Source organism: Cyprinodon variegatus, unplaced genomic scaffold, assembly GCF_000732505.1.
Source record: "Cyprinodon variegatus isolate N-32 unplaced genomic scaffold, C_variegatus-1.0 Scaffold713, whole genome shotgun sequence".
Classification (NCBI taxonomy): Eukaryota; Metazoa; Chordata; class Actinopteri; order Cyprinodontiformes; family Cyprinodontidae; genus Cyprinodon; species Cyprinodon variegatus.
This window is the reverse complement of record NW_015151166.1, coordinates 331,984-342,770: the sequence shown is the minus strand read 5'-3', so window position 1 is coordinate 342,770 and position 10,787 is coordinate 331,984. Positions and strand designations below refer to the sequence as shown.

At 40.6% G+C, this 10,787-nt stretch overlaps 1 protein-coding gene across 2 annotated transcripts in view; it reads right to left on the bottom strand.

Annotated features, from left to right (window-relative positions):
* Positions 1–10,787, bottom strand: part of LOC107097655 (syntaxin-1B) — a 61,411-nt gene that overhangs the window by 18,033 nt on the left and 32,591 nt on the right. The window contains exon 4 of one of the 2 annotated variants that reach the window (XM_015394887.1): positions 3,443–3,517. In XM_015394887.1, coding sequence (XP_015250373.1) covers positions 3,443–3,517 — 75 coding nt within the window. Of the gene's footprint in view, positions 1–3,442; positions 3,518–7,635; positions 7,711–10,787 lie in introns of both variants that reach the window. The other variant, XM_015394886.1, reaches the window with a different exon arrangement.

Here is a 10,787-nt window from a genome sequence, read left to right as displayed (position 1 = left end):
AACAAACAACACTGAGCACCATGTACCGTGATTTTAACACGAAAGGAAAACATAAAAGACTAGAAAGACTAGATTTATGTTAAAATCCAAAACTGGAAAAGTTAGCTCCTGGACGTAGCGTAGCATCCCATTTCCGGAACAGATTGACACAGACAAGTGATAAAATAGAAAGGATTTAAATGCTGGCTGCTCAGTGGCGCAGTGGGTAGCACTGCTGCCTTGCAGCAAGAAGGTTCCGGATTCGATTCCCGGCCCGGGGTCTTTCTGCACGTTCTCCCTGAGCATGCGTGGGTTCTCTCCGGGTACTCCGGCTTCCTCCCACATTCAAAAACACGACTGTTAGGTTAATTGGCTTCTCTAAATTCTCCTTAGGTGTGAGTTTGAATGGTTGTTTGTCTCTGTGTTGCCCTGTGAAGGAATGGTGACCTGTCCAAGATGGAGGCCGCCTCTCACCCACTGACAGCTGGAGATTGGCATTATTGTGTAAATGTTTCAGAAAATAAACCGTGGTTTTGCTTTGGGAGGATTTTGGATTGAAGATGTCTTTACTTTAAAAACATCTCTCTCTGTAAAGCAGCGTTCCTGCTCTCTCTATTATTATTTATTGGCTGTTTAATGGGACAGATTGATCTCTGATCTGATCTGACACACGCTGATAAAGGTGCTTATTGTCGTATGTCAGCGTAAAACAGCAGCTGCTAATGAGGTTTTCCTAATTATGAGCTGAACGTCTGGATGCTGCTAATGATGTTTGATTCTGCTTGAACGAGCTCCCAGCTCCACAGTCAGGTGGTCAGACATGGTGATGATCACTTCCTGAATTCTGCAGACCTTCCTGAGGGCTTTCACGTCTACAGTAAGGGACGCTGCAGTTTCTGTCAGCGTGGGGACAACAGCACTCTGCTGCCTGCTGGGGATTCCAATTATAGCTGCATTGCTATTCTAAGTCTGCATATCTACACCCTGTGTGTGAGTGAAGTCCATCTACTGGCTGCTCACATTAAAGCAGGGATGTCCTTGAACTTCCTGTATGGACCAGTGCTGCAGCAGCTCTCTCTCCGTCTCTGTAGCTTTAAGCTTATTGGCTTCTGTCTCTTTCTCTCTCCTGCTGATAAATTGCTGCTTCGGTTTCTGAATATTTCCATGTTGCAGCTGAAGGTCAGCGTGCATGGTCATCTTCAGAGGGAGAATAGATATGAACGCAGCTAGAAGAAAAACAATCAGCTCTGTTTTCTCTGACAGAAACCATCATGAACTGGAGACACGGCTTCACTGCTCAGTAAACTGTGAGCCTTTTAATTAGAGCTTATTCTCATTGTTCATAACGCCACAAAAAGAAAAATAATCACAATTAAAATCATAGAAAATAAATCAAACTCCTGGTTTGGACCCTGATGATTGGTTACTGTTTTCTCAGAGTTCAGACAGTGGAGCCAGAACCTGGTGGTCTGGTTCCAGCAGAACCTCCTCCTGATGGGAAACCAAGGAGCTGGTGGACTTTCACAGAAACAGATCCGTCCCACTGACACCTTCTAAGCACCGAGGTGTTCATCTGAATAACAAACTGGACTCCCAACACTGAGCTCTGGATCAGAAAGGTCAGAGCAGACTCTTCCTGCTGAGAAGACGGAGGTCTTCTGGACTGCAGGGGGCGCTGCTGAACACCTGCTCTGACTCTGCTGTGGCATCAGCCATCTTCTGTGGAGCTGTCTGTTGGAGCAGCGGCTCATCTGTAGCTCAGAGGAAGCGGCTGGATCAGCTGATCAGGAAGCCCAGCTCTGATTGGATGCCCTCTGGACTCAGAGCAGGAGGAAACAGACGGATCCTAAATGAAGATCTCTGTTGGATGATAGCCGCATTTCCACTATGCTCTGAAACCGATCCGTGCCGAGTTCAGACTGAGCTCGGATCAGTTAACTCGGTTCCTTACGACCGTTTACGCACCAAGCTAGCACGGTTCCTCGCATCCTAGTGGCGATCTACGGTACTACTGCTCTCTGGACGTAAACAAGCAAACCAACATGGCGGCGCCCGTAACATTCAGGAAGTTTGTGGACAGTCAGGCGAAGAAGGCAGCCTTTGGTGAATTTACTAACAGATTCGGCTTTAGGGAAGTGGATACGACAAACGATCGTCTAATCAGGGCTTCCAGACGCAGGAAACAACGACAGACGTTAAGGTTCATCACTGCTAAGCAGAATCGTCACTGGAAATAATGTGGCGCGGTAGGAACGTTTCCTGATGACGGAGGCTGGCTGTAAGGAGATGAGGCCGTCTGCTCACGCACCGCGCTGAACGCTACTGATGGACTAGCACCATGTTAGCGCGGTTCGGTTGTGTCTGGCGCGGTCCGGTTCAGTTGTGCGTACCATTTACACTCCCCCACCCCCAATGCATGAAGCTGGTGCTGAACTGGACAGCTCCTTCAGTGACAGACTGCTGCACCTTAAATGCACCAGGGAGCGTTATCACAGATCCTTCCTCCCAGCAGCTGGAGGACTCTAGAACCACCATTGTTCCCAACAACCTCAATAAATTGTTACATTCGTGCGGAATCTGCACAGTTTCTACCTTAGTCAGTTAAATAACCTGCTGCTGTCATTCTGCACATCTCTGATGTTGCTGCTATTTTCAAATTACTGTAAAAATGTCCATAGCTGCATATTGGTTATTTATTCTCCAAATACAGAATATTTCTATTGTAAAAACAATGTTTTATTTTGTTTATTTTCTTAGCTCTATTACTTATTCTGTTATTTTACTTTTTAAGGTCCCCATCGTTTGACCGATTCTGCTATAACGCTGCTACTAAACTACAGAAACAAACAAATGATTGTTTCATTAAACATTACCTGCTCTTCACCACAGATCAGCATCGTTTAGGATTTATTGATATCACCACTGATTAACGATGCTCCTTATCAGCTGGCATTTTATCAATACTTTTAAACAGACAAAAAAATATTTCTAAACATTTGGAACGAAAAATCAAAAGTAAAAAATATCTGTATTTTTTAAATAAAACAACATAGAAAGAACTTTAAATATATAAAAGGACTAAACAACATTACATCTTAAAAAAAATTAAGTTGTATAATTTTAGGAATGAGGAATATTAAAATTGAAAAAACAGGAAGTGAACAAAAACAATGAATACGCCAAAAACTAAAAGAAATGAACTTAATAAAATAATTTAATCATTTATATTATACCTGAACTAAATATATTCTGCTCTATAAACTCAAACAGACGGCAAACGGTCCCGACTTTCGAAAACAGAACAGTTTGAATTCTGGGAAAATCTGGGAGAAAAACAAGGAAATCTAATCGTTCCAAAAGAGCCTGTTGGATCCAAGACACCTGGATTCCTCAGGTCACCTGAGGAGACGAGGAACCCGTCAGCATCAGAGCGCGTAGGCTAGTGTCTGGGAAGGAGTCCTACCTTTTAATTTTGAGCGAACTTTATTGGCTGTCTTCTTGATGTCAGCTGTGAGGTCCTCCAACTCCTGCTTGGTCTCTGTGGAGAAAAGATGCGTTTCAGCTTGAAGGCAACAGAAAGTTCTCTGGATTCACTTATTTCTAAGAGGAAATCTGTCCTGATTGAGGGAGGAAATGGAATTAATGAGCCTCAGACCTGAGCTCAGAGTCTGAACTGCAAAAGGCATCAAGAAGTAACTGAACTTTTCTTACATTAAGTTTATTTACCCCTAATTTAAGTAGATTATTCCCACTAGAATGAGAAGTTTTATCCTTAACCCTTTATAGGGCACTCAGAGAAATACTTTGAAAATATCCATTTCCAAAAAAAAATGGATATTTTGATGGCAAAAAGGAATTTCGATGTAATAACAGGAAATGCCAACTTGCCCAAATATATTAGGAATAATAACAAAGTGCTTTTAGAAGAAATTTGTGAAAAGAAACACATTTTGTTTGGTACATGTGAAGTTAGAAAGCTGAGGCATATTTAACGTCCTCTAAATATGCCAGATAGAGCTCTGACTGGGCAAAGCTCACTACATACTTTTATACCTTACTCCCCCCAGGGGAACCATCCCACCCCCTGCATAAAGAACTTTCTCACACAAGAACAATTGGAGGAAAAACAAGTTGAGTTCATCAAGGCCGTTCCCTGTTAGGTTTATATATCTTTCACTGGCCAGATGGATCTCCTATTTGTTAGGGGGGGGGGTGCAAGTGATCAAAAAGTCTAACTTGCCCTATAAAGGGTTAAAATAAAATTCATTAGATAATATGCACTTACATTATCACAATTCAATTGTTTTTTTTTCACCTTTTTTTAAAATGTTAATTGTCTTGTTCCATTGGCAAAGGCGTATTTTCTCATGGCTTTGGTTCTGTTTATGTTTTATCTTTGAGTTTTCATTGGTCTTATTTCCATTTTGTGTCATTCTAGTTAATTTAGATTGTATTTTGGTTCTCAGGTATTTCCTGTTTGCCCTCTGCTGCCCTCTTGTGTCAGTCTATTTTCCCTCGCTCCCTTCTAGACTCCTCTGTCCACACCTGCTCCCAATCTGCTGATTAGCCTGGTCTTTGTTTCTAAGGCTACATTCACACTGCAGGCCTTGATGCTCAATTCCGATTTTTTTGCGAAATCCGATTTTTTTTTTACGTTGCTGTTCGTATTTCCAAATATATGCGACTTGTATGTGATCTCCTGTGTGAACTGCAGTCATACAACACAAGTGTCCCACATGCACAGTAGAGGACGCAATGATGTCACAGGCCAGCGTGCTCTTTTTTTCTGGAAGTAAACATGGATGGTAGTGGCGGCGGCGGCGCGCACCTAGCGGTCTTTTCCAACCATAAAAACACAATCTTTTCAATATAATTAAACATAAATACTATTTTCCGCATCATCATCTGCCATGGATTTTGTTTTTCTTGCCGCTTCTGTGTAGCAAGATGCAGAACAGTGACCTATGTCGGGTATTAATGACGTTCAGGTCCAACATTCACACACAGGTCGCATTTGAAAAGATCAGATTCGTATCGGATTCAGGACCACAGAGCCAAGTGGCCTGGGTACGATTGGAAAAAATCAGATCTGTGTCGTTCAAACAGCCATGAAAAGATCAGATCCAGGTCACATATGGGCAAAAAAAATCGGATTTGGGTCACTTAGGCTGCAATGTGAACGTAGCCTATCTCTCATATATGCACCTCCTGTTCAGTCACTGTTGCTGGTTTATCGTCATTTTATCCAATTTATGTTTGTTTTTCTGTATTTTTTTTTTATTATGGGGATTTATGTTTTGGGATTTTTGCTTCTGTTGCCCTATTTTTGTTATTAAATCTGGTTTAGATTTTTTTGCAGTGTGCTGCTTCTCTGGGGCCAGGTCACAGAAAAAGCAGCAAATTTTATTTATTAACTTTATGAAGAGAAAATTTCCCAAATGTAAGATTTAGGTTGTTAAATTGTTAATGAAGCAGCTTTTTTGCTGAGCGTCTGCAGACTGAAGCTGTGCGTCTGGACCTGCAGCAGAGGAAAAGCTTTGAGGGTCAGAGGGCGAGGAAGACGAGCATTAACACCTCATCATGTCAGCCATGTTGGAAACGGCGAGCTGAAACTGCAGCAGTGCAGTCAGATTTACGAGCGCTGCAGTGCCATTCAGCCTCCTCTACCTCTGACTCACCCTGCTCCTCTCTGACCGCCGCGCTGCATCGCTTGGCTGCGGCTCCCTAACCAAGCGGGGCGTTGCTGCAGCTCTGACTGCAGGCTGCCTGCCTGTGTGTTCGACCCACTAATGTCTGCTTGTATCATCGTCTGTGTGGATGCTGAGAAATCGGTCTGACATTGAATATTCAGCAGAGGCCTAAACTGATGATCTGTAGCTGTTTCTGATAGTGAAAGAGCTTCAGGTCCATTTGTCAGCTGATATAATTACTTCAGAGGAACATTTTTGCCAGAGATCATCAGAGAAAACTCAAATACTGGCAGAAAACAAGCCTTTTAATGGCATAAGTGCCATCAGAGCGTTTTAATTGGCTGATCGTTAACCAATTAGCATTAATGAAGCTGATTGATGGGGACACCTGCCGTCAGATCTTTATTTTCCCATCAGTCAGCAGGTGAGTCATCAGAGCCCCAACAAACGCTGACAGTTAACAGGCTCATCAATGCGCTAACGATCAATCAGCAGCTGCTCTCATCAATAACGTTCTGTCACTGATTCTGTTTCAGATGTTTACTCAAACATCAAAGACATTCTGGATCCTTTGATCTTCTTCCTTTCCTTTGTTACATATTGGTTAATTGTTTAAATGGATTTTATTGATTTTTCTATTAAAGATATATTATTTGTAGGGCTGCAAATATCAAGTATTTAGCAAATTAATTAATCTGTCGATTTTTTTTTTTATTAATCGATTAATAATCAGATAGCCAAAGATTCCGTAAAGAAAATATTTTAGAAATTAAACAAGGTGAAACTAAAACTTTTCCACTTGAGGAGTTCTGCATTATAGAGCAGATTGACAGAAGGGAATGTTTTTATCTTAAATGTAAAATGTTTATACATATTATTTTACAATCTTGGTATAATTCCTGCTCTAAGTGGGTCGCTCTGTCANCTGGTGCTGAACTGGACAGCTCCTTCAGTGACAGACTGCTGCACCTTAAATGCACCAGGGAGCGTTATCACAGATCCTTCCTCCCAGCAGCTGGAGGACTCTAGAACCACCATTGTTCCCAACAACCTCAATAAATTGTTACATTCGTGCGGAATCTGCACAGTTTCTACCTTAGTCAGTTAAATAACCTGCTGCTGTCATTCTGCACATCTCTGATGTTGCTGCTATTTTCAAATTACTGTAAAAATGTCCATAGCTGCATATTGGTTATTTATTCTCCAAATACAGAATATTTCTATTGTAAAAACAATGTTTTATTTTGTTTATTTTCTTAGCTCTATTACTTATTCTGTTATTTTACTTTTTAAGGTCCCCATCGTTTGACCGATTCTGCTATAACGCTGCTACTAAACTACAGAAACAAACAAATGATTGTTTCATTAAACATTACCTGCTCTTCACCACAGATCAGCATCGTTTAGGATTTATTGATATCACCACTGATTAACGATGCTCCTTATCAGCTGGCATTTTATCAATACTTTTAAACAGACAAAAAAATATTTCTAAACATTTGGAACGAAAAATCAAAAGTAAAAAATATCTGTATTTTTTAAATAAAACAACATAGAAAGAACTTTAAATATATAAAAGGACTAAACAACATTACATCTTAAAAAAAATTAAGTTGTATAATTTTAGGAATGAGGAATATTAAAATTGAAAAAACAGGAAGTGAACAAAAACAATGAATACGCCAAAAACTAAAAGAAATGAACTTAATAAAATAATTTAATCATTTATATTATACCTGAACTAAATATATTCTGCTCTATAAACTCAAACAGACGGCAAACGGTCCCGACTTTCGAAAACAGAACAGTTTGAATTCTGGGAAAATCTGGGAGAAAAACAAGGAAATCTAATCGTTCCAAAAGAGCCTGTTGGATCCAAGACACCTGGATTCCTCAGGTCACCTGAGGAGACGAGGAACCCGTCAGCATCAGAGCGCGTAGGCTAGTGTCTGGGAAGGAGTCCTACCTTTTAATTTTGAGCGAACTTTATTGGCTGTCTTCTTGATGTCAGCTGTGAGGTCCTCCAACTCCTGCTTGGTCTCTGTGGAGAAAAGATGCGTTTCAGCTTGAAGGCAACAGAAAGTTCTCTGGATTCACTTATTTCTAAGAGGAAATCTGTCCTGATTGAGGGAGGAAATGGAATTAATGAGCCTCAGACCTGAGCTCAGAGTCTGAACTGCAAAAGGCATCAAGAAGTAACTGAACTTTTCTTACATTAAGTTTATTTACCCCTAATTTAAGTAGATTATTCCCACTAGAATGAGAAGTTTTATCCTTAACCCTTTATAGGGCACTCAGAGAAATACTTTGAAAATATCCATTTCCAAAAAAAAATGGATATTTTGATGGCAAAAAGGAATTTCGATGTAATAACAGGAAATGCCAACTTGCCCAAATATATTAGGAATAATAACAAAGTGCTTTTAGAAGAAATTTGTGAAAAGAAACACATTTTGTTTGGTACATGTGAAGTTAGAAAGCTGAGGCATATTTAACGTCCTCTAAATATGCCAGATAGAGCTCTGACTGGGCAAAGCTCACTACATACTTTTATACCTTACTCCCCCCAGGGGAACCATCCCACCCCCTGCATAAAGAACTTTCTCACACAAGAACAATTGGAGGAAAAACAAGTTGAGTTCATCAAGGCCGTTCCCTGTTAGGTTTATATATCTTTCACTGGCCAGATGGATCTCCTATTTGTTAGGGGGGGGGGTGCAAGTGATCAAAAAGTCTAACTTGCCCTATAAAGGGTTAAAATAAAATTCATTAGATAATATGCACTTACATTATCACAATTCAATTGTTTTTTTTTCACCTTTTTTTAAAATGTTAATTGTCTTGTTCCATTGGCAAAGGCGTATTTTCTCATGGCTTTGGTTCTGTTTATGTTTTATCTTTGAGTTTTCATTGGTCTTATTTCCATTTTGTGTTATTCTAGTTATTTTAGATTGTATTTTGGTTCTCAGGTATTTCCTGTTTGCCCTCTGCTGCCCTCTTGTGTCAGTCTATTTTCCCTCGCTCCCTTCTAGACTCCTCTGTCCACACCTGCTCCCAATCTGCTGATTAGCCTGGTCTTTGTTTCTAAGGCTACATTCACACTGCAGGCCTTGATGCTCAATTCCGATTTTTTTTGCGAAATCCGATTTTTTTTTTACGTTGCTGTTCGTATTTCCAAATATATGCGACTTGTATGTGATCTCCTGTGTGAACTGCAGTCATACAACACAAGTGTCCCACATGCACAGTAGAGGACGCAATGATGTCACAGGCCAGCGTGCTCTTTTTTTCTGGAAGTAAACATGGATGGTAGTGGCGGCGGCGGCGCGCACCTAGCGGTCTTTTCCAACCATAAAAACACAATCTTTTCAATATAATTAAACATAAATACTATTTTCCGCATCATCATCTGCCATGGATTTTGTTTTTCTTGCCGCTTCTGTGTAGCAAGATGCAGAATAGTGACCTTTGTCGGGTATTAATGACGTTCAGGTCGAACGTTCACACACAGGTCGCATTTGAAAAGATCAGATTCGTATCGGATTCAGGACCACAGAGCCAAGTGGCCTGGGTCGGATTGGAAAAAATCTGATCTGTGTCGTTCAGACTGCCATGAAAAGATCAGATCCAGGTCGCATATGGGCAAAAAAAATCGGATTTGGGTCACTTAGGCTGCAATGTGAACGTAGCCTATCTCTCATATATGCACCTCCTGTTCAGTCACTGTTGCTGGTTTATCGTCATTTTATCCAATTTATGTTTGTTTTTCTGTATTTTTTTTTTATTATGGGGATTTATGTTTTGGGATTTTTGCTTCTGTTGCCCTATTTTTGTTATTAAATCTGGTTTAGATTTTTTTGCAGTGTGCTGCTTCTCTGGGGCCAGGTCACAGAAAAAGCAGCAAATTTTATTTATTAACTTTATGAAGAGAAAATTTCCCAAATGTAAGATTTAGGTTGTTAAATTGTTAATGAAGCAGCTTTTTTGCTGAGCGTCTGCAGACTGAAGCTGTGCGTCTGGACCTGCAGCAGAGGAAAAGCTTTGAGGGTCAGAGGGCGAGGAAGACGAGCATTAACACCTCATCATGTCAGCCATGTTGGAAACGGCGAGCTGAAACTGCAGCAGTGCAGTCAGATTTACGAGCGCTGCAGTGCCATTCAGCCTCCTCTACCTCTGACTCACCCTGCTCCTCTCTGACCGCCGCGCTGCATCGCTTGGCTGCGGCTCCCTAACCAAGCGGGGCGTTGCTGCAGCTCTGACTGCAGGCTGCCTGCCTGTGTGTTCGACCCACTAATGTCTGCTTGTATCATCGTCTGTGTGGATGCTGAGAAATCGGTCTGACATTGAATATTCAGCAGAGGCCTAAACTGATGATCTGTAGCTGTTTCTGATAGTGAAAGAGCTTCAGGTCCATTTGTCAGCTGATATAATTACTTCAGAGGAACATTTTTGCCAGAGATCATCAGAGAAAACTCAAATACTGGCAGAAAACAAGCCTTTTAATGGCATAAGTGCCATCAGAGCGTTTTAATTGGCTGATCGTTAACCAATTAGCATTAATGAAGCTGATTGATGGGGACACCTGCCGTCAGATCTTTATTTTCCCATCAGTCAGCAGGTGAGTCATCAGAGCCCCAACAAACGCTGACAGTTAACAGGCTCATCAATGCGCTAACGATCAATCAGCAGCTGCTCTCATCAATAACGTTCTGTCACTGATTCTGTTTCAGATGTTTACTCAAACATCAAAGACATTCTGGATCCTTTGATCTTCTTCCTTTCCTTTGTTACATATTGGTTAATTGTTTAAATGGATTTTATTGATTTTTCTATTAAAGATATATTATTTGTAGGGCTGCAAATATCAAGTATTTAGCAAATTAATTAATCTGTCGATTTTTTTTTTTATTAATCGATTAATAATCAGATAGCCAAAGATTCCGTAAAGAAAATATTTTAGAAATTAAACAAGGTGAAACTAAAACTTTTCCACTTGAGGAGTTCTGCATTATAGAGCAGATTGACAGAAGGGAATGTTTTTATCTTAAATGTAAAATGTTTATACATATTATTTTACAATCTTGGTATAATTCCTGCTCTAAGTGGGTCGCTCTGTCA